This window comes from Oryctolagus cuniculus, chromosome 10 (genome assembly GCF_051225735.1).
Source record: "Oryctolagus cuniculus isolate XC-2025 breed Fujian yellow rabbit chromosome 10, ASM5122573v1, whole genome shotgun sequence".
Classification (NCBI taxonomy): Eukaryota; Metazoa; Chordata; class Mammalia; order Lagomorpha; family Leporidae; genus Oryctolagus; species Oryctolagus cuniculus.
The window spans coordinates 125,713,498-125,736,920 of NC_142876.1; the positions used below are offsets into that span (position 1 = coordinate 125,713,498).

Genomic DNA, 23,423 nt, shown 5'->3' on the forward strand with positions numbered 1-23,423 from the left:
AACACCTACCATCTACTGACTGCCTACCATGGGCCATGTACTCCAGCAAGAGAACTTGATAGTACTTTCAGACCTCCCAACAATCTTCCATATCTATCTATCGATCTATCCGTCTCTATCCATCCAACTACATCTATCAATCTATCAGCTATCTACCCATCCATCTATATACCATCCATCAACCTACCTATCTAAATCTATGTCTTTACATCATCTATGTTCATCATATCAACCAGTCATCTATTATCTATCAACCCATTCACCAGCTGTCTTTGCATGTATCCTCTATGTCTCGGAGACATCTATGTATCTACAACCATCTGTTTATATTCCCATCCAAATATGTAACCATCACCTATGTATCCATCCATCTCTTCAGACATCCATTTGTGTAACATCCAACTGCATCTATCATCTGTCTATCAATCTATGCATTTATTTTACACACATAAGAAAACTGTTAGAGTCATTCACATATTGACAGAATAAGTCAGAATTAAGCATCTATATCTTTGAATTCAAAAGCCATACTCTTTTTGGAAGACCATGTTCCCATCAAACAGTGGTCAATGCACTAACAAATCACTTATCGCTAGTATGTGTATGCATGTGTGCATGTGTGTGCACACGCACAAACGCATGGGCACATGCCTGCATTTTGGGAATTAATGTTTCCTTTGAGTTTGTAAGCAACAGGCTTGCAGATTTGTCAGATTTCAGATTTGCATGCATGACCAACAACAGTGGCAGTTCTACAGAGTTCACTACTGTATGTCACACCAAGCAATACGATGTCAAGTTAGAATGCAAAACCACTGCCAAGAACCTAGAGTCTGGGGCAAACAGAGCAAACCGGATGTCAGAAGAGATGCTGGTGGTGTTTTTTTTTGTTTGTTTGTTTTTGTTTTTTCTTTTTTTTTTTTCTTTTTTTTTTTTTTTTTTGACAGGCAGAGTTAGACAGTGAGGGAGAGAGACAGACAGAGAGAAAGGTCTTCCTTTTCTGTTGGTTCACCCTCCAAGTGGCCGCTACGGCCGGTGCGCTGCGCCGATCTGAAGCCAGGAGCCAGGTGCTTCTCCTGGTCTCCCATGGGGTGCAGGGCCCAAGCACTTGGGCCATCCTCCACTGCACTCCTGGGCCACAGCAGAGAGCTGGACTGGAAGAGGGGCAACCAGGACAGAATCCGGCATCCCAACTGGGACTAAAACCCGGGGTGCCGGCACCGCAGGCAGAGGATTAGCCAAGGGAGCTGTGGTGCCGGCCATAGAGATTCTGTTTTCTGCTCACTCATTCAACCTGGGAAGCAGGGGAGACCACTCAGGAGACACCTGATTACTACCGTAATGTCTACCTGCTTAGGAAAAAAGGTCCAAGACCTGAGAAGTGCCCACACCTACCTCCCCTGAAAACAGGAGCACCAGTGAAACAGGAGGCGTTCCTGAGGCTCCAGCTGCAAAGCATCCACGCACGTGAGAAGGAAAGCAGGTGCGGTGTTGCAGCTTCACCGGGTAAAGCCACTGCCTGCGATGCCAGCATCCCACATGGGCGCAGGTTCAAGCCCTGGCTGCTCCACTTCCAATCCAGGTTCCTGTTAGTGCGCCTGAGAAAGCAATGGAAGATGGCTGGGGAGTGGACCGGAGGATGGAGGATCTCTGTCTCTCCCTCTCTCTAACTCTGCCTTCTAGATGCAGAAAAGAAGAGGGGGAGGAAGAAGAAGAGGAAGAGGAGGAGGAGGAGGAAGAGGAAGAAAAGCAAACACTGTACGAGTTCCCTGACCTCGGAAAGTTCTGGAACACCTAAAATACCACGAGATTTCAAATGTACTGTTTGGCATTAGTGGCCAAGCCGGGTACAACTGTCTTCATAAATAAGAAAAATGAGGAGGACGTAGAAGTGCACACGAAGCAGTCCTTGGTGCGAGGTTCCCCAGCGCACAGGGACACTCAGCGCAGCTGCGAATTCTACTTACATTCCAGAACACGGACAGCAAAGTTACCAAATGAAGATTCTGGAGACGGAAGCTCCGCCAGCTGTGTACTACAGCAGCCAGGGCTGTGGGGACACCGATGTGGCTTTCACGAAGCGCAAAGGCCCACTGTTGCCTCCACGGGTCCCGTCAGTGAGCCTGCCTTTGGGTGGCCCCTGGATGCAGGGTTTCATGGGGAATTTCACAACAACACTGGTTTGCAGGTCGCATAATTAAGAGGCTGTCATGTCAGACCAGTGGGACAAAACCAGGAGTCGTGAGTCCTGAGCGTGTCAGCTCTGAAACCCCAGCGTAGAAAGTAAGCTTCACATACCTAGGGTTGTGCAAAGGAAGCTCACACAGCTGCAAGTGTGCCTGAATGAGTTCATGTTCACATTAGGCCATGGAACACCTGAGGCAGGCTCCCCAGGGCTCCCCCCTGCACTCCCCATCTGCACGTCGCAGCCGCCTCCCCTGCCACACACGGTGTCTCCCAGCTGCCCCTCAGCCGTATGACACAGTGTCCACTGCCACCCTCACATATAACCCAGTGGGCTGTGTGCCCCTCGGGAACCCTGAGCAATCCTACCACACTCAAGGCTTCTCATTAAAACACTGCTTTGAGGTTTATCTTTTGAATTTTTGTTATATTTAATATACAGAATTAAAATTTGCTTGTTGCTGAAGTATTGAAGATAACACAATTGGTCAACACTTCCATCATCCCATTTCCCAGATAAAACATTTGCTCAATTTTGTGTGAACTTTGAAGCCTTTTCTAGTATCCTATTTCCACACTGAAGGCCCCAGTACCTCTGCATATGAAGGGCTAACCCATAGAGCAAAAGGAAAATTCAAGGTTAGTGGCAACAGATTATGAGCATGAATTTTGAAGTCAGAATCCAGGAGATGTGAATTTGAATCCCAGATCTGCAGCTTACGTGTGTCCATGCACTTCCCCGGTCGCTCTACTTGCCTTCACATTTTTCATTAAAAAATCATCCCTGGCTGGCGCCGTGGCTCACTAGGCTAATCCTCCGCCTTGCGGCGCCGGCACCCCGGGTTCTAGTCCCGGTTGGGGCGCCGGATTCTGTCCCGGTTGCCCCTCTTCCAGGCCAGCTCTCTGCTGTGGCCAGGGAGTGCAGTGGAGGATGGCCCAGGTGCTTGGGCCCTGCACCCCATGGGAGACCAGGAGAAGCACCTGGCTCCTGCCATCGGATCAGCGCGGTGCACCGGCCACAGCGCACCAGCCATGGCGGCCATTGGAGGGTGAACCAACAGCAAAGGAAGACCTTTCTCTCTCTCTCTCTCTTACTGTCCACTCTGCCTGTCAAAAAATAAATAAATAAATAATAATAATAATCAATCACCCCTGACTTTGAGCCCTGTGGGTGCACCGAGACTGCGCCTGATCTCGTGCTGCACAGAGCAGAAAGCGGGCCAGCATGTGAACAAAAGCCTCTCCAGAGGTACCACCCCGGCAGCGAGGCCGTGGTGCCTGCCGCAGGGGAGCAGATGAAGTCCTCGGTGGCCGCGGCTTTCCGTCTGGAGGCTTTTCGAGACCAGGGCAGTGCCGGATGGCTGCGTGGAGTCGTGGAGCTGACGGCAGCTGGGAACTGCAGGACAGAATTGAGGACAGGCTGTGACACAAGGGAGCACGCCCCAGAGGGCTGCCCGGGAGTCTCCCACGAAGCACAGAGCTCACGCAGGGCCGGAAGGCGCCAGAGCTCCGCCACGCCTGGAAGAGAAGTTTGCCAATGTCTGGAGCGCTCAGTGAGCACACAGCGCAGCACTCCTGAGCGCTGCTCTGAACCCACTCAGAAAGCTCAGCACCGTCAGGTGGGGGCGCAGTCTCCAGACTTCCAATCAGAGCCAAGTTCAACAATCTTCATATAAGAAGCCATCATCCAGCATTCAATGACGGGACAATTTGCACATCTAGATGGCAATAAAAATTACCAGATATGCACATGAGCAGGTAAAATGAGACCCATGAGTAGCAGCAAACACAGCCCACGGACACAGACGTATGGCTGCTGGAAATGATGGGATTAGCAAGGTTTTCTCCTCATCAAAACGGCTCCGTGCGGTGGCAGGGAAGCGCAGCTCAGATAACTGCCGTCCTCAGCCTCACAACACAGCACACAAAATCGCCAATTCCACAAGAAATTCTAGACCCGGACACCACAGCTGCCAAAGACCTCTGCCTGGTGCACCACGTCAGTTTCACAGAAACCTTCCAGGCATGTTAAGGAAAACTGTCTGAAGAGACAAAGTGGCCATCAAAATCAGACCCAAATATGGCGAAGACCTCTGACGGGTTTTCAAATGAAAATAGTCATTATCAGATATAAAGCTGCTATTATCAGACACGGTGACTAAAACTGTTACAGTTAACATGCTGTCCTATGCGACAGAGCACAGAGGAGGAAACCCTAAGAAAGGACCCAAAGGAGAGCAGAAACAAAATTCACTGCAAGGCAAACCAGGGGAGCCTCTGAGGAATCCGATGGGGCCGGACAGGGGGAGGGGAGCCAAGTGGGGTGAGAGGAGACAGCAGTGGAGCTGTCAACTGAACAGCAAAACGACAACGAAGCAAACAACCAACCAGATTATATCTGCACGAGATGAACCACGCACTGGGAAAACCAGAGGTGGGAGAAAAGGAGACAATAACTACTTGGAGCAATGGCTGAAATATTTCCAAAATTAATGACAGAGAGAGAAAATCAGGGACCCAGGAAGTGCCAAGAACAGCAAGCAGGGCGAATGAATGCCAGAACAGGAAAAAAGGGGCATTTCCCGTGACGCGAGCAGATCTGTGGGGCACACGCACTCCCCTGAACTTCAGGCTGCTTTTTTTTATTCTAATAAAGCTTTTTAGAATAAAGCTTTTAAACAATGAGCTCTGGACCCGGTCAGCTGCCTTTGCCTCTTCCCTCCTGTCCAGGTGTTCACACCCTGGCTTCCTCCCTCCCTCTCCTCTCCCCTCCTGTCTGGGTGTTCACACCCCGACTTACTCCCTTCCTCTCCTCTGCCCTCCTCTCCGGGTGTTCACAGCCTGACTTCCTCCCTCCCTCTCCTCTCCTGTCTGGGTGTTCACAGCCTTTCTCCTTCCCCCTCCTCTCCCCTCCTGTCCGCGTGTTCACAGCCTGACTTCCTCTCTCCCCCTCTCCTCTCCCTGCCTTTCCAGGTGTTCACACCCTGACTTTCTCCCTCTCCTCTCCCTGCCTTTCCAGGTGTTCACAGCCTGACTTCCTCCCTCCCTCTCCCATCCTGTCCAGGTGTTCACAGCCTGACTTCCTCCCTCCCTCTTCTCTCCCTGCCTTTCCAGGTGTTAACACCCTGACTTCCTCCCTCCCTCTCCTCTCCTCTCCTGTCCGGGTGTTCACAGCCTGACTTCCTCCCTCCCTCTCCTCTCCCTCCAGCCATCTAGTAACATATGCAACCCTTGTTTGGTGACTGTTCCGAGACACCACTGAGGCTGGTCGTGAGCTGGTCAGGAAATGTAACGAGAGAAAACACAGCTGATTTCCTCCCCGCACAAAGCAATCCATGTCGCTGAGGTCTGAGTTGATGGAACATCTCTCAGGGGTGAAGAACCTCACTCTGATGGATCAGGACAAAGATTCTCCACATTTGGGGGAAAATACAACTAAAGCCAAATATCGCACAGTGACATCTTCACAAAGAGATGTCCGAGAACGTGATTTATAACTACATGCAACTGAAACGGAGTCTCCAGAAACACTTGGCAGGAAGCCTGTAAGTGCAGATGTAGAACTGGAAAAGCAGGAAGTATGATCTTCCTATTTTGGGATTGCCAGTTATACCAATAACATAATTTTCTAGCAAATGTGTTGTTTTTAATATTTGTCCATTTTACGTTTGCAATTTTGAAAAAGTTGGCTTACTTGTATTTGGTATATGTCAAAATGTACCATGGGCTAAGAAACATTTTCAGTATTTTTCAATGTTTCAAACACAGTTGAGGTGTCTTGTGAAAACTGCACAAGCACACACAAAACCCTTGGGTGACAGCGCACATTTGCAGGTTTGTCGAAAGACACACAGCGTTTTCACACAGCTTGTCCACCTGCAGACGTGAGGACCGCGTCTGTGCTCCAGTCTCACGAAGCCCAGGTCTCTTGTGCTGGGCATCTTAGTACGAGCACCCGGCCCAGGGGCCCCCGGGACCACCGTGCTCCACCAGTGACGGAGTCAGGCGCTGCCGGCACGCATCAGGTCTCCAGGTCTCAGGGGCAGCCTGTGCAGCCGAGTCTCTGGATCGCCTGCGGATGTTCTGAGACGTGAGGAGTCTCCGCCAGCACCTCCCTCGACCGGCTGCTGTGCTTCCTACGCAAGGTGCTTTCAGGCTAAGCCCTGCTTTATCAACCAGGGTGCCTTTGGACAGATTCATCAGATTTTAATGTTCTAAGAGTTCTTTTAAGCTAGTATTTTCCCAACTCAAATTTTTCTAGGTCATATATTGCTAGTTTGAATTTTATCAGTAAATTTAGGAACCACCAGAGGCTTTTAAGATTTTAAATTTTACCTTTAGCGAATTAACTGGATGCCAGTTTTTAATGTGTTGACTGTTTCTACCTTCTCTTATTTAACATGTCGTTGAAAAACCATACGCTTACCAAGAAACGCACACACAAAGAGCTCTTGGTCCTCTGACCACACTCTTCTCTGCCGTCCACGTTAGGGCAGCACTTTCCTTGTCCCAGGAGTCCTCACCACTCCCCCCTTCTCACTTCTTCCCAAGTCACTCCTGTTCCTCACATACCCCAGGGCTCCACTGGTCTTCCCTGGGAGGCCAACCCACTCCTCCACATCCTTCCAGAACACTCTTTGTGCTCACTGTGGGTCAAAACGGGGAAGTCAAAGGGCACCTCTCAAGGGCAGGGTCCGAGTCTGCTGGCTCTGTTTTCTTCCTCCCTTCTCTCTCCCAATTACGCAATTTCCCAGCAAGTCAGGCAGCACGGGGGGTGTGGATGTTTAACAACATTCTGAGGGGAATAAATATATTCCCCAAAGTACTGGCTAAGTTACGACTTGTCATCCATCTGCGTGTGTGTGTGTGTGGAGACAGAGAGAGAGCATGGATATGAATACGGCAGAGTGTCGCAGCCAGCACTCACCTCTCCCATGGGTCTGCAGAAAGTGCAAATACACGAGGTCACAGAGACCAACGCCGAGCAGAGCCACGACGGCGGCCACCTGCTCTCGCCTTTGCTCACCTTTCACCCAGACTCACCTCCGCCCGCCCCGCAAGGTGGTCATCACTCAGGCAACGGAGGAGGGGTGGGCAGTGGGGAGAATCAGAGTTGCCCTAGTCTGATCACCCTGGAACTCAGAGGTCAGACACGTGGGAGAATCAGAGTTGCCCTAGTCTGATCACCCTGGAACTCAGAGGTCAGACACGTGGGAGAATCAGAGTTGCCCTGGTCTGATCACCCTGGAACTCAGAGGTCAGACAAGCGGGAGAATCAGAGTTGCCCTAGTCTGATCACCCTGGAACTCAGAGGTCAGACATGTGGGGAGAATCAGAGTTGCCCTGGTCTGATCACCCTGGAACTCAGAGGTCAGACACGTGGGAGAATCAGAGTTGCCCTGGTCTGATCACCCTGGAACTCAGAGGTCAGACACGCGGGAGAATCAGAGTTGCCCTAGTCTGATCACCCTGGAACTCAGAGGGAACTTCCCGTCTGGTTCAGAATCAGTCAGTCCCCACTCAGGGCCTGAACCCCAGCCCAGGGCTACAGGGCTCTGCATTCACAGCACAGGTGCGTAGGTGCCCTGCTGACGCCTGCAGGTTGTGAACATGGAAATTCATGTTTCCCAGCAACCACACAGCTCCGGAGAAATCAGGAACTGAATCTGCCTCCGGTGATTTCAAAAGCAGTTATCTTACCATTTACTCCAAAGTTCCTAAATTCAGAATTTAAAATCAAGTGGGCCTACACTCGAATCCTTCTACCTCCTCTTAACAGAAGCAGGAAGCTGAACAGGTGACGGAGCCATGCAGAGCCTCAGGTTCTCCCATCTAATGAAAGAGAACACAGCGTACCCCGCAGGTGTCTGAGCAGACACGCGTGTCGTCAGCTTGAATCACATGCTGCATGCATGACGCTGTCTGCATTAGACGCTGGAGGGGGCCCCAATACTTTCAGAGTCACGCCTATGTCAGAGCACCCCCGAGTAATGCACCAACTATGATGGACTAGCTGTGGAAAATCCTTTCAGACGATGCTTTAAATGAATTTTCTTTTTAAAGGACTCATCTGATTCTCCAAGTATTTTGCTGGCAAACATCTGACATTCTGTCAACTTTAATTTCTAGGGAGGCTTATAAACAGTGAAAGTGCACCATGTCCTAGGAGGCAAGCAAACAAATAAAAACTGACTTAAAAACCTTTCTTTAAGTTCCTTTCTTTAAAAAAGAAAAAAAGATTTATTTGTTTGTAAGTCAGAATTACAGAGATTGGGGGGCGGGGGGAGAAACCGACCTGCCACCCACTGGCTCACTCCCCAGATGGCTGTAATGGCCAGGGCTGGGCCATGCTGAAGCGCAGAGCCAGGAGCTTCATCCGGGTCTCCCATGTAGGTGGCAGAGGCCCAAACACTTGGGCTATCATTTTTCCCCAGGCCACTTGAAGGGAGCTGGATTGCAAGTGGAGCAGCCAGGACACAAGCCAGTGTTCATACGGGATGCGGGCATCGCATATGGTCACTTTATCTGCTAGGCCACAATGCCAGTCCCCAACTGTCAGCTCCTTAAGAATCATTTAATCAGCAAGTTATTATCTACTGGACAAATACCATGAGACCAGCACTGCATGAAAATAAAACCCTGTTTCCAAAATGAATGACCTGAGACATCTGATTCAAAGATACACAAAATTCATCCCCAGGAAAGAACTCAAAGGCTGAGCACCCAGAGGTATTGGAAGGCCTGAGCCTCTCTCGCTGAGAAACACAGATCTCTAAGCTGCTTCCCAGGGTTTGGAAAAGAAGTCACTAGATCAGTGTTTCTGGCTGTGAGGGCCACACCTGGGGCTGAAAGACGGCCCTCTAGCCCAGGGGTAGTGGCTGCTCTTGCCACTGCGTGTCGTGTGGACAGTCCCGTCCCGCGGCGTGGAACGCACTGCACTGACAAGCGGTGAGGCTGGCCTGGGAGTACGCAAGAGATGGAGAAATTAAACCCAACCAGAGCCAGCACCGGAACCAGCGACGTCCCAGTTACCCGCATGCACACCGGCGCCACCATGGCCGGCTCCAGTCTGTCTGCTCTTCTCCCCTGCTGCCTCCCGACCTTCATGGGCACAAACATGAAACCTGAACATCACCAACAGGCACAGAGACATCCTCCATACTCACACGAGACACAGAACCCAGCCCCGTGCCCGAGAGGCGTCTCCCAGAGCCACACACCACGCCCCACAGCCAGGCCGCAGGGCCCGGTTCCCCTGAGGCCCAGCGACCCTGGATTGTTACCAGGCTTATCTTGGAGCTGAGCACTGAGGGTCTGCTGACCATTGAGAGGAGAGACAGCCCAGGCCCGCGTGCAGGATGGGCGTGAGTGCAGGGAAGGGTGTGTGGGAGGCCTCCTGGCTGGCCCACGGCTCACCAGGCCCCCGTGCTCCGCCCTCTGCACTCCCTACGTGGGTCTCAGCAGCTCACACCACAGGAAAATCAGCACACGTAAGGGAAAATGCAGCTGATCATTTTGGAAGCATCAGACGCGCTTATTGAGATTCCAATCGGAAGGCTGCACTGCTGGCCAGCATTTGAAATCTACTGTGATTTACTTTAGACCGATGTTGGAATAACAAAAAGGTTTAAAAAAATTAAAGGAACCAGAAACAAAAAAACAAAACCAGAAACCACCTTACTTTCCAAGGGCAAAGCATTCCAGTTTTACAGACGAATCCTTTGCGGCTGGGACAGTGTCGGGAAAACGCACTTCAATCTTTGGCTCATATTCCCCCATCACACCTGTTAAATATCAAAAGAGCTAGCAGCATTTCTGGAGAAGAGAGGTTTTCTGTGACGTAAACGCTTCATCACCCCACACCTGGCCATTTGCTCGTAACGAGAACGCACTTTTCCAATTAAGGACAGAACACATGCTTCTGAATTTCCAAAAACACTTTTGTCCCGGGGACCCTGGCCTTGCTCCCATGACAGGAGCCCGGGGAGGGGCATCCTGGGAGTGAGGGAGCTTCCCAGGCACCCATGGCACGTCTGGGGCAGCCCCACTTAATCCAGAAGTCAGTATTTCCACAGCGAAACAGGCAGAGGGCTCACAGCCATCAGCCATGCACGTGGGGGAGCACTGGGATTTTGCTGCCGATTTTGTTGGCTGTACACCAACAGAAATTTCTATTTCACAATTTTAACATTTGCAGTAGATAGGACAGAGGTCTGCCTGCAGCACACACCTCCTCCCAGAGAGGGGTGGCAGCCTCCCAAATTCAGCCAACCACAGCCGGAGGTCTTAGCAGCATTTGGTCACCACTGGTTTCCAGACCAATTGCCTGCAGGCTTACAGTGAACAGAGTGCTGGGGGCCAGCGCCCCGCAGATGGGACAGAGCCAGGCCCTGGAGTGCTCCAGGAGGCCTGGGACTGCCGTGGAGGGAGCTACGTCCTTCAGGAATCGGCAGAGGCCCTGCCCTGGGTGGTGTTTCATTTCCCTGACATCTGACATCTCCTGCACGCTGACTTGCAGAAGAGGTTGGCTTTGTTTACTTTCTGTACAACGCTGCCAGCCTGTGTTGACATAAATGTGCTGAAGGGAGCAGAGGGGATGGGAGGAGGGAGGGATTAAGTAGGGCAGAAAGAGAGATCGGGCAGGGACGATGAACGATGGAAGAATGGGCAGTCTACGCAGCCTGGAACAGAGGTGAGTAGGTGAGTGAGGGGAGAGGGTCACTGAGGAACACAGCCCTGTGATGTGTGTGTGTTGGGGGGACAGTGACCGTGACGGGCTGTCACCAGACTCCCTCTGGGGTGGGGTCCACAGCTCCAGCCATCGTCAGTGCTACGGCCCTGCTCTGCTTACACCCTCAGACAGCAGGAAATCCCATGTGGTGTTGCAGTTCAAGTCCCAAGTCTGATCTCACAACGCACCTGGTGTGCCCACTGTGACTGTTTAAATGATCCTCCTGGCCGTCCCAGTCTCCTACCAGCTCCGTCAGAGGCCAGGCTGGGTGTGTTCCTTCACAGGAATACAATCAGTGTGAACCTGGCGCTGCTGGTTTGCTTTGCTTTCCCTCGACAGGAACTTTCCCCCACTGTGCCAGCCAGGTAAATCGTAAAAGGACACCGTAAGAATCAGTGTGTGGAAGAAAGGAGACCGTGGACAGGTTGCAGCGTATGCTCCGGAAGGTGAAGTAGACCGGGCGGCACCCACACGTCACACACACAGCCAGCCCCTCCCCAAGTCACCTTCACAGCATGTCCTTGAACAAAGGAAAGAGGAGGCTCCAGGACACCCCGAGCAGGTGGGTGGACCGCAGGCTGCTGCCCGCCCCTCTGCCAGTGTGTGGCTGCCCTCTTGTCTGTGAGCGTCGCCTACACTCCCGGGTGCCGTGGCTCCCGCAGCAAGAGGGAGCGGACAGCTCTGCACCCCCGGCTTTCACAGCCACACGCACAGGCCGAGACAACGCAAGCTCTTACCATCGGCTCGCTGCACTAAGGGGCTGGGTGGGCCTCGCACGCTCCTCCTGGCCTCCCTGTTGGTGACGAAGCAGGTGTAGTTGCCGACATCCGACGGCTGCACCTTGGCGATGTACAGGTTTCCCGTCTGCTGGGATATGAACCGCCTCCTGTCCTCGTGCACACTCAGGAGGCTGTCGTTGAACGCCCATGCGTAAGACAAATCTGGAAAACAGAACACATTCTGCTTTCCTGGCTGCATTCACCCGCATCTGTGATTTCTGTGTCCTGCTGCTCTATAACTGGAATAGAACCAGGACCCTCGTGGCCAGGTTATGAAGATTACCTGGCACAACCCCAGCGCTCACTTGCATTCCTGTGCACCCCGGGTGGGTGGTAACCCCCCACCCCACCCTCGCTGCCTTCTCTGGGGATGAAGGGGGTGAGGATGGGACGTCAAGGGTGTGAGTGCGCGAGTTCGTTAGGTAGAGCCGTTAGACACAAAAGGGCGCTTCAGCAAGTTCATGGAACGTGCGGGTTACAAAACATGATACAGGCAGTTCAACGCTTCTCACACAAAAACAAACGTGTAACTGTGTTCCCTCTCTCAGGACTGCCTTGAAAGCCCCGTACATGAAGTCTCGTGGACCCGGACCCCCAAGCAGCTTGTTCTGAAGCTGAGCTTCCTGCTGTGCGTTCAGAAGGATCCAACACACTGAGGGTACTTGTTCAAGTTCAAGGATCATACCACAGACCTTGGGTTCACTCACTGAACGTTCCAGAACTCTTGAGCGCCTCTTCTGGGGCAACCGGGGGACGTGGTGTGCAGAAACCCAAACCACACCAAGGCCCTGCCTGCCACTGCCAGTGCCACTGGTGTGCATCACCACGACGTAGAATGGGACAGAGGCAGGGAGCCCAGAGGGTGCTGTGACCAAGACAGGCTTTGCAGAAAAAGGAACCCCACGTTGAAACCAGCTGGGTGAAGACAGCTGCCCACACAACAGATGGCCACGGGCCAGAGCCGCCCCCAGGGCTGTACTGAGCTGAGCTGCGCGAGCAGACTGAGAGGAGCAGGACTCAGGGCTCCGCCCCGTGCCCCTCCAGCCCCTCCCCTGCTCCTCAGACACCCGACGCCGTCCTGAGAGTCCTTCACAGCCACTGGTGCCAGGAAGACGGAGCCCGACGGCACGGATGTCTCACGGCTTGTCTGAGATTTTCTCTAGCTGCCCTTCGGAGCCTCAGCACTCTTCCTTTTCGCTGAGTCGCTTCCGTCCTGTGATGACGTCACCACGTCCTTGGACACGTGCCCGGCGTCTGCCTGGGTCTTCCACGCCAGGCGAAGCCCGAGTCTCGTCTGAGGCCGTGGGTGCGTTTTCTTCTCTCCTGGGGAAGTGGCCAGCAGTGAGCTGTGGGACCTACAGGAGCTGCCCCGGCGGCCAGGGGTTACAACTGTCCAGGTCCTCACAGAAATCACAGTGTCATTTTTGAAAAGATTTTTGTCCAGAAATCTCCGCACCAGACAATGTTCTCATGCATTATGGCTCTGCACGTGCGGTTCCATGTGAGGTCGAGGAGATGAGGCTGACTGTGGAGAGCAGAGGGCATGGAACCAGGTCTACAAAGGGCAGGAACACAGCTGGTTCAAAGGGGACCCCAAGTAAGTGGGGCTGGGACCCCGCTGAGGCCTGGTCATTAGGCGGAAAGGTCTCTGCCTGGGCATCCACACACAGCTCACAGGAGAGCAGGGTGTGCAGCCGAGGCCTCAGCTCGTGTCTGTCCTCTGCACTTATGTTAACACTGCACAGAAGCAAGACGCCAGGGAGACAGAACACTCCCGTCCGGCTTGTTCTTAGTCTCCCCAGCTGGGGGCACAGCACCCCACTCACTCCTCTCCAGCCGGAGTTGCCTCAGGCATGTGGGGAGTGGCCCCGGGGTGGGACATCTGTGTCAGTCTCCGTTTCTGTCTCAAAAACGAACAATTCTCAGAAGCGTGAGGCCGGGATGCAGACCAGCAGCCGCTCCGAACCTCAATCAGATCCAACAGAACTCTCAGGGAGGCGGAAGGGGGGGTGGCGCCATGCTTTCTCCCTTCTGCCAAGGCAGTGGGGGGCAGGGATATACATAAAGAATACTGTGTATAATATATAATCTGATGTGTAATACAGAGTGTGCACAGTACACAGAGGGCGGCAGATTCTATAAAGGAAGGAAAACAACGGAAGGAAGAGCGTGTCTCCCAAGAGAAAGGCTGTTAACCCCCGGAGGAACAAAGGATCCACTCCCTACGATCCATAAATGATGCCAGCAACAGAAATGCAGTGCACAAACTCTACTGTCTCTCCCAAGAACGAAGACGACACGAGGCGAGGACACGACGAGGAACAATCGCAGGAAAAGTGCCACTTGGGCCTGAAGTGTGCGAACGCCAAATGTGGTGGGCCTACGAGATGGGAACTCCTCGTATCAGTACTCACAGCTTTAGTTTTGTGAATTAAAAAATAATCTGAAATAAATTCTGAAATAAAAAATCAGGCCAAGTACACAAAAACCCAAGTTGTAGCGTTCTGGGAAAAGCACTGTAGATCGGGCATTCGCTCTCCCCTTCCTGTTCCCGTCACCAGAACCGGGGATTTCTGTGACTCATCCAGAGACACCGGAGGAATCAGGAGGTCGAGGGCAGGCTGCAGGCCAGGCGAGGGAGAGGGTCGCCGGTCACTACTGGAACCCACGGGCTCAGGACTCGGCTTCGCCCGGCCCCAGTTCCCACCCCCAGGTGAGGGAATCTCTAAGGGGATTTGCTCCTGTGCCCTCGAGCCTCCACACCCTCCCTGGAGACTTGGGGAGGCAGACGACAAAGTGCAGCCAAGGCCTGGGGCTACATCGACAGGAAACGCGGGAAAAGGCCATTGTGACCCAGAGACAAGGATTTCGGAGAAGGGTACAGCTGCTGTCACGCACAGCAGGGTGCCCCGTGCAGCGGGCGCTAGGGAACCTCTCTGTGCCCACACCCAGGGGGCAGGAGCAGGGCCTGAGGCAGCTGGGCCCCTAACGGCTTTGACCCTCACCACCCTGAGCCTCAGATGCCAGCTGATGCCGGCAGAGTGCGGGTGACCTCAGTGGGAGGCTGGACACAGAGACAGAGACTTGGGTTTGCAGCGCAGTGGGCAGGTAGAGGGTCGGCTGAGGCCCTGTGAAACTTCTGACCCCGGCCTCACCTCCCTGGACCCCAGACCACAGGTGCACAGCTGCCTCTCACCCTCACCCCTCGTTCCTTCCGGCCTCCCCTGCCCCTGCTCTCAGCTCCCGCCCTGGTGCCCTCTGCTGCCTCACGTCCCAGCCTGTCACTTCTTCCCCAACAGTTGCTCACGAGGCTTCCGACTGAGGACAGTCGACAGGGCGCTCCTCACCGTCAAGAGGGAAAAGGGAGTTCCGAGGGCCCTGTCCTCGCTGCCTCCCCGCAGTGTCAGCTTTTGTGAAATACAGAGGAAGAGCAAGTTCCCGGGCCACGTGTCTGCGCAGGGGTCCCCATTCCCTCCCATCTGGCGAGAGTAATAAGGTTCTGCTTTCTGAAATCGAACACAGCCCCTCCGCGTAACGGAAATTACAGGTTGCCACGGGTGCCTGCGAAACCTTTGTATTCTTCAACCTGTAATCCAGGCCCTGAAGCTGTGATTTTCACCTCTCCCTTGGTGAATTCATTTTTATCTTAGCTGCTAACACTTTCCAGCCCTTCCCTACCCTGGTGTGTCTTTCTTCGGTAGGGGACTATTTAGAACCCACTGGAAGACTCTAGCCAGACACTGGGACAATCCCATGAGAAACACTGCGTTGTGGGGTTAACTGGGCATTGCTGACGTGCCCAGCATGCACAGTGGGTCCTGGATCTGTGAGCTTCATTCCCCCAAACACTGCCACTGGCTTGGTTCTGGGTCTTTCTGACGTCAGACTGTTGCTCTCTCCGAGGCCCCTACATGCTCCTGTGCACCAGCCCCTGGTCCTCTGTCAGCGACCCCCTTCCTGTCTGTGGTCCCCCTGCCTCCCCTGCTTGTCCCCAAGCCCCCTGGCGGTCTCAGCGCCTCACACTCAAAGGCAAGGCTGCACAGCCTTCCACACTGCCCACCCTCTGTCCATCTGCTCAGGCTCTCCTGGACACCCCCCTCCCCGCCCTCCCCTCTCCCAGCTACATGGGGCTGTCCCGCTCTGTCCCCATCGCCAATGGCTGCTGCTGCTCCATTTCTGTACTGTTTAATGGGAGGAAGAACACTAATGCCCCCCAAACCAGAAGTTTATGACCCCCCCACTTGGCTTTTCAGAACTGCTGTGTAAGTCACGCGCAGCTCAGGCTGAAACCCTTGAATTCTTTAGTGTTTTCTCCACCTGCTACGTGGCTCATGAGCCGTGAGTGCCTGTGACAGGGCTCCTGCGATGGCCGAGCAGCCACGCGGGCCCTCAGGGTGAGGGTCCCCCAGGTGGTCCCCTGTGGGTCACGCCGACAGCACTCACCTGCACCCTGACGCTCTTGCTGGGTCAGACAGCAAAGCTGCAGCGAGCGTGAGCGTGCGGCGGACTCCGTCCCTGAGCAGATGCAGCCAGGTCACTGACAGCCCTGACTGTCGCCCTGCCGCGGCTCCAGCACGGACACACGGGACACCCGCGATTCTACCCACCATGTGGGACGCGGCCTCCGGGAGGGGGGCGTGGTGATGGGCGTGGACACCTGCTTTTGGTGCCACAGGATGGGCCCGGCAGGGTGGGCAGCAAATTTCTCGAGGCAGAAAACAAACGAGCAGGATAAAGAATTTGGAGTGCAGTGCTGAGAGTCAGTGGACAGATGCCCTTTGGAATATTCCAGAATGGGCACTTCACTGCAAACCTGGTCCAGTGCTTCAGGGCTAAACACCGGTGCTAAGTCCTGGTTATGCTACTGCAGCGGCAAACCTAACGAAAACCCAAACACCGCGTTCCCCACAGAACTCAGAGCAGGGTCACGACTCACCCGAGACCTGCGACCCACCACTGTGACGACCCACCCCGTGTGAGTGCACGTTCGCTCCACAAGGGATCCAGGAACGCCTGCATTTCACCCCATGTACCACACAGCTTTTGAAGTGTTCTTATGTAAGATGAATTCCAAGTTCATCTCTTCAAACCAGACTTTCTCAGTAGACAAGTATAAGAAACAAAAGGGAAGCGCTTTTCACAGTGCCACAGTGATAATTCAATCATTGATAGCTGCTATTACTAATGGTATGTTTTCCTCTGACTAATCAATCTCTAGGTGGTTAATTGGACCCATGAATGTCGGTCAATACCCTCCTCAGTTCTGATCTAGGACAGCAATAAAGAACAAAGAACGTTGTTCCAGCACTCCTGACCTCAGGAGATCACTCAGGTGACACTGAATGTCACGCAATGCACCCAGAGTCATGGGTAACACACCTTATGACAAACAAATGATCCATACACTGACAAGTACCCCCAGGACCATGGGTAATGTTCCAACACTGGCTGTCATCAACACTGAAAAATACCCCCAGGACCATGGGTAATGCTCCTTGTGACATTGAGTGTCACCAACACTGACAGGTACCCTGGGACAATGGGTAATGCTCCTTGAGACACTGAGTGTCATCGACACTGACAGGTACCCTCAGGGCCATGAGTAATGTTCCAACACTGGGTGTCACCAACACTGACAGGTACCCTGGGATAATGGGTAATGCTCCTTGAGACACTGAGTGTAATGCTCCTTCTAACACCAGGTGTCTCCTACGCTGACAAGTGCCCCCAGTACCATGGGTAATGCTCCTTCTAACACCAGGTGTCTCCAATGCTGACAAGTGCCCCCAGTACCATGGGTAATGCTCCTTCTAACACCGGATGTCTCCAATGCTACAAGTACCCCCAGGGCCATGAGTAATGCTCCTTCTAACACCAGGTGTCTCCAACACTACAAGTACCCCCAGTACCATGGGTAATGCTCCTCTAACACCAGGTGTCTCCAATGCTGACAAGTGCTCCCAGTACCATGGGTAATGCTCCTTGAGACACCGGATGTCTCCAACACTACAAGTACCCCCAGGGCCATGGGTAATGCTCCTTGAGACACCGGGTGTCACCAACACTGACAGGTACGCCAGGGCCATGGGGCTGCTTCCTAGGACATCACTTGAGGACACCACTCCTCCCACACAAGGGACCAGCGGTGCAGTTCCAAGGTCTCCACTGATGGAGGTGTGGCTGGTCTGGGACTTCACTCCGTGGCATGCATCCGAGGACACATTCTTGCTGTGCACAGCTGAGGCGGCGGTGGGGGAGGCTCTTCGATATGTGTATCTGACTCACGGTACCAAAGTGTTATGTTCCTGCCATCCTCGATCAGAGTAAACAAAGTTGAAAGCAAGCGCCGAACGAGTCAAGACTCCTCGAACAGTGTCAGGGCACAAGAGTCACAGGTGGCACAGATGATTCTGCATAGCTTATCCTTGATGATGGTCCTGGAAAATAATCTTCTCTATGGGTAGACGACGAGTGCCAGCTGAAAGCCTGAGCAACTTGGGCACGCCCCTGAAGACGCACTGACAGCATTGCCCTCTCCCTCCCATTTCAGGGAGAGCCGCCACGCGTACCATGGGGCTAGCTTCCATCTGCTTCCTTTTCTTCTGAATTGGTATTTTACAATGTTGCATAAAAGTGAAAATAATTATAAGAAATATCTTGTGGGGGTTGGCACTTGGGACACCCACATTCACATCGAATCCCAGCCTCCGGTTACTGTGCGCCCTGGGAGGTAGCAGGTGACTGCTTAAGCTGCTGGGGCCCTGTCACCCAGTGGGAGACCTGGACGGAGCTCCTTGCTTCTGGCTTCAGCCTGACCCAGCCTCAACAGCTGCAGACATTCGGGGAGTGAACCAGCAGAGAGAATCTCTCTCTCTCTCTCCCTCTCCCTCTCCCTCTCTGTCACTGCTTTTCAAATACACATACACACACACACACATGTGTATGTGTATTCTCAGGTTTTTAAAGGCTTAAAAATGCTATATGAGGGCTGACATTGTGGCGTAATGGTTCAAGCTATCGCCTACAATGCCAGAATCCCATACGGACGCTGGTTCAACTCCCAGCTGCTCCAGTTCCAGTGCAGCTCCCTGCTAATGCTCCTGGGAAAGCAGCAGAAGATGTCCCAAGCCCTTGGGCCCCTGCCTCCATATGGGAGATGCAGATGAGGCTCCTAGGTGCTGGCTTCAGCCTGCCCCAGTCCTGGCTGTGGCTGCCATCTGGGAAGTGAACCAGCAGATGGACGATCTCTATGTATCTCTCCCTCCCTCTCTCTGTAACTCTGCCTCTCAAATAAATAAAATAAATCTTTTTTAAAAAATAAAATTTGGCTTAATATTACAAAAAAAAGTTGCCTGCACTTTATTTGAAAACACCTGGCCCATCTGTTTTGAAAATTTTCCTCTTGCAGAGTGGACATCCACTAGGTCACGGGCAGTGGTGGGAAAGACCTAAGGGCTGGATGTGAAAGCTGGCTGCACTGCCCGGGGGTCCTCACCGCACTGCACTGCTCTTGCTGCGAGGGTTCAGAGTGTGATCCAGGCCCCGCTCTGATCTCCGCTGTGTGTGCCCGCTCTATTATCACGGTGTGAACAGCAGTGCCATGCGATTCTGCAGGCACCAAAGGAAACCACAGAGTGAATACCTCCTCCAGTTCACCGACTGTCGGGAATCATGACCCAGTTTACCCAATCTCCTGCAACCTGAGAAATGTGGAGCCCCGAGGGGACGAGCACCCACGGTGTCCTGGATCCCTGGCACGAAGCTGGTGCCTGGAGCAGTGCCGACTTCTCTGGGGCAGAGGCCGGAGCAGGCCGCCTGCCAGCCAGCACAACACAGGTTCCTGTGCTGTGCACACCCGGCTCCCTCTGTACTCCTGAGGCCAGACGGAGGCCGGAGTGCGCGTCTCCAGGGAGCCCGACAATGAGCGGGCCTGACAGTCTTAGTGTTCCTCAATGATCTAGAAGGAGCACAGGCCTGGGCTCCGTGCCACCCCCGAGCAAGCCCACAGTGCTGCCCGACCCCGGCCTACCTCCGACGTGGGGCGGCCGGCCGCACAGGAGCACCACGCCCTGGCCTTCTCGCACGGACACGGCGCTTCTGGCCTTGGCTTCAAAGTCTTCGATATCTTGGGAAACAGAGAGAAGCAGGTTTAGAGTGAGTTTCTCTGCAGAAGAAACCTGCTGCGTGTACTGCAGCATCAAGGGTCCCAGATGCCCGTGCCTGGCTGACTGCAAGGTTTCAGGGACAATTTGTTTACACTGATCACTCTGCCTCAAACCGTGTGTAGCATTGCACCCTTCCTTCAGCACCATGAAACAGACAATGTAGTCAAGACGCTGTGAGGCCCCCACTAAAGCTCACCACCTGCTCTTCCACACGGCCGGCTGCCCCGTGGGCACGAGGAGGGGTCTGCAGTGAGAGGGAGGGCTGGAGACAGAACTGATGAGGCAGGACATCTGCTCTCTCCTGATGCGCCCCTTCACAAAGCCCCTGTAAGACCTTATGCGGAATACTGTGATGGCCTGCATCAGAAGGCTACAGTCAGAGTCGAGACAGCTTACTGTCTCGCTGGAACACCCACGGGAAGCACAGATCTCCCCGCGTTCCTGGAGAACGGTCGCCCAGCCTCTGGGATGGGGATGCTGCTTCATTTCTTAGTTTCTTTACCTGTAAAACCCTCCCACTCATTCAGCCAGTCATTCACTCAGTGGGCTGGGTGTCTACCACAAGTCTGGAATGCTTGCGAGAGCAAAAAGAACAAGAAAGGCATGCACCTGCCCTTACAGGAGAACTCGACGAGGGGTTAGAACAAGCAGGTCATCTACGCGCTGTGGTCAGCGTCCCGAGACGGAGCCTGCCACGTGCCCGCCCACTCTTCCACACGTCCCTTGCATGGCCACAGACTCTGACCATCTCCCTTGCTGACCAGCAGACACGTCCCCCATATCCGGCAGCCAAACCTGGGGGACAGATGAGACGAGCACAGCCCCCTCCCAGCCCTCCAGCAACACCCAGGAGGCAGTGATGAGGGAGACCTTGGCAGCCATTGGTTGGTCTCCAAAGAGCCTGGATACTGGCAGGAGTGTGTGCAGCAGAGCCACAGCGTATCCGGAACACACATCTCGAAGTGAGAGAGACACAAACTTCTGTCCCACTGCAGGCATTAATCTCAGGTGACCTCGTCACAGGAGACATCCCAGGAGGAAAACAGAGAACACAGCTGATGGTTGGAGTAAAGGGCGCCCAGTCAAAGGCAGGACCAGAGCGCCCCGTGTGGAGAAGCCGCGGCTGTGTGGCTGATGCACCCTGGCCCAGGTTCACTGACAACCACGGAGAGCAGGCACGCGGGCTTTCAGAGCGCAGGTGCACTGTGTAAAGCACCGAGGGAAAGTGGACCTGAGCAATGGCATGTCCAAGCCAACGACCGAATGACAGATGGGGATGCAAACGCCCCGAGCGCCACCCAGAATCACCAGGGATGGGAACGCCCCGAGCGCCACCAAGGGTCACCGGGGATGCTAACGCCCCGAGCGCCACCAAGGATCAGACGGGGATGCGCTAGATCTAAATGAACTGACCTGCCCAGTTCCTAATGTCATCCTGCTGAGAAAACATCAGTAAAAATTCTACATTATTCCATTAGGGGGAAAACGGCCAAAATCTGAATAGCAGCTTCTTGTTAGGTTGGAACAGAAAATTACAGATGGAGTCTTCAAATATTTTCATTGGTTATCTTAGAGGAGTGGATGTGAGATGCGGAAGAGGAGATCAACGAACCTCTCCCTACACTCGTGCATCTTTCAAAATGTTATAGATTTTAGGTGGGGGGTAGGGTGTGTGTGTGGGGGTGTGTGGGGGGGTGTGGGTATGGGTGTGTGTGGGTATATGTGTGAGGTGTGTATGTGTGTGGGGTGCACAGGTAAGGGTATGTGTGTGTCTGTGGGGGGGACATGAGGGGTGTATATGTGGTGGGGTGTATGTATGAGGTATGTATGTATGTGTATGTGTGTATGTGTGTGGGATATGTGTATGTGTGTACCTGTGCAGAGGGTATAGGTGAGGGTGTGTGGGGATGTATATGTGGTGGGGTGTATGTATGAGGTATGTATGTATGTGTATGTGTGTATGTGTGTGGGATGTGTGTATGTGTGTACATGTGCAGAGGGTATAGGTGAGGGTGTGTGGGGATGTATATGTGGTGGGGTGTATGTTTGAGGTATGTGTGTATGTGTGCGCATTTGCATGTGGGGGTGTATGTGTGTGTATATGTGGGGGAGTTATGTGTATGTATGTGGGTATGTGTGTGTGTGAGGGGTATGTAATGTGTATGTATAGGGGGAGTGTATGTGTGAGGTGTATGTTTGTGATGGGTGTGTAATGTGTGTATGTGTGAGGGTGTGTGTATGTGAGGGGTGTGTACATGTGTGGGGAAAGTGTATGTATGAGGTATATGTGTATATGTAGGGGGATGCATGAGGGGTATGTGTGTATGTATGTGGGGGGTTTATATGTGACAGGTGTGTGTATGTGTGTGGAGAGTGTATGTGTAAGGTGTGTGTGTGTATGTATGTAGGGGGTATATGAGGTGTGTATGTTTGCGGGTGTGTATGTATGTGGGGGGTGTATGGGGTTTATGTGTGTATCTGTGTGTGTGTGTATGTGTGTGTGTGGCTTTATGGGTACAGGTGTGTAGGGGAGTGTATGGGTGAGTTGTGTGCGTGTATGCAGGGGAGTGTATGTGCGAGGTGTGTGTGTGTGTGTATGGGGGGGTGGTATCGGGGGAGGGGTATGTGTGGGGGTGATGTTATTTAACAGTCCTGTGGTCTAACCGGAGTAAATTATTAGCATCATTCAGGAGAACTCAGGAATCCTGTTGGGGACCTCTTGTGTTATCCAGGAAGCACCTCACGGGCTGTGGGCTGAGTGTACGGCGTCCATCAGTCCACAGACAGAGACTGAAGCTGCAGAGCTTGGGGAAGAAGTGGTGAGAGCCGAGGAGCAGGTGGGCAGGGCATGAGGCTGCGCGGCCCCAGTGCCCAGGGAGAACAGGCGTGGTTGTGACGGGGAGGGCCCTCCACTGGCAGACGGGGGAGGAGTGAGACTAAGGTCCTGGTAGAGCCAGAGCGTGCTGGGGCTGCAGGGCAGGCCTGGCGCAAGGAGGAAGAGGAGGAGGAAGAGAGCCGGGCTGGGAAGCGATGCACAGCCGCTGCTGCTGCTGAGTGAGCACGCGGCACCTGCAGCGCTGGGGACGGGCAGGTGCGACTCTGCGCAAACAGGCAGCACACACGGTGGCAGCAGATGGGCTATGGGGATGTGAAGTCCCTGGGCCGCGCGGCCTGGGATAGAGCGGTGAGGACCCTGCCTGTGGCACTCCGGGTGGTCAGGGCAAACTGTTTTATTTTTCTCTGATAGAAAATTCAGACACACTGACCCACAAGGCAAGTTAACTACAGCAGCGTAGGTCTCACAACATCTTTGCAGGGAGATAATTCCATCTGAAATAACCACAATCTGTGACTCCCCTAAGTACAGCATTTCCCAAATAATGCTCACTGTCTATCAGTGAGAAGTAGAAGAGGTTAATGAAGTACATTCACTAGCTCTAAATTTAGCAACTCACATATTCTTTACTTTTTACAAATATGTACTTATTCACTTGAAACGCAGAGTTACGGGGTGGGGAGAGGGAGGGGAAAGAGGCGGAGGGGGAGAGGAGGAGAAGGGGAGAG

General features: G+C 53.4%; 1 protein-coding gene across 9 annotated transcripts in view; it reads right to left on the minus strand.

The window, feature by feature from the left end:
• CNTN6 (contactin 6) overlaps nucleotides 1-23,423 on the minus strand; it is a 251,120-nt gene that overhangs the window by 67,322 nt on the left and 160,375 nt on the right. For 7 of the 9 annotated variants that reach the window (XR_016214521.1, XM_051831866.3, XM_089305718.1 and 4 more), the window contains 3 exons: nucleotides 19,724-19,819; nucleotides 11,653-11,856; nucleotides 9,866-9,968 (listed from right to left, as the gene is read on the minus strand). Coding sequence is in view for 8 of the 9 variants with exons in the window: in XM_051831866.3 (XP_051687826.3) it covers nucleotides 9,866-9,968; nucleotides 11,653-11,856; nucleotides 19,724-19,819 (403 nt within the window). In the remaining variant the exon portion in view is untranslated. The remainder of the gene's footprint in view (nucleotides 1-9,865; nucleotides 9,969-11,652; nucleotides 11,857-19,723; nucleotides 19,820-23,423) is intronic. The other 2 variants (XM_070051246.2, XM_089305720.1) reach the window with 1 other exon arrangement.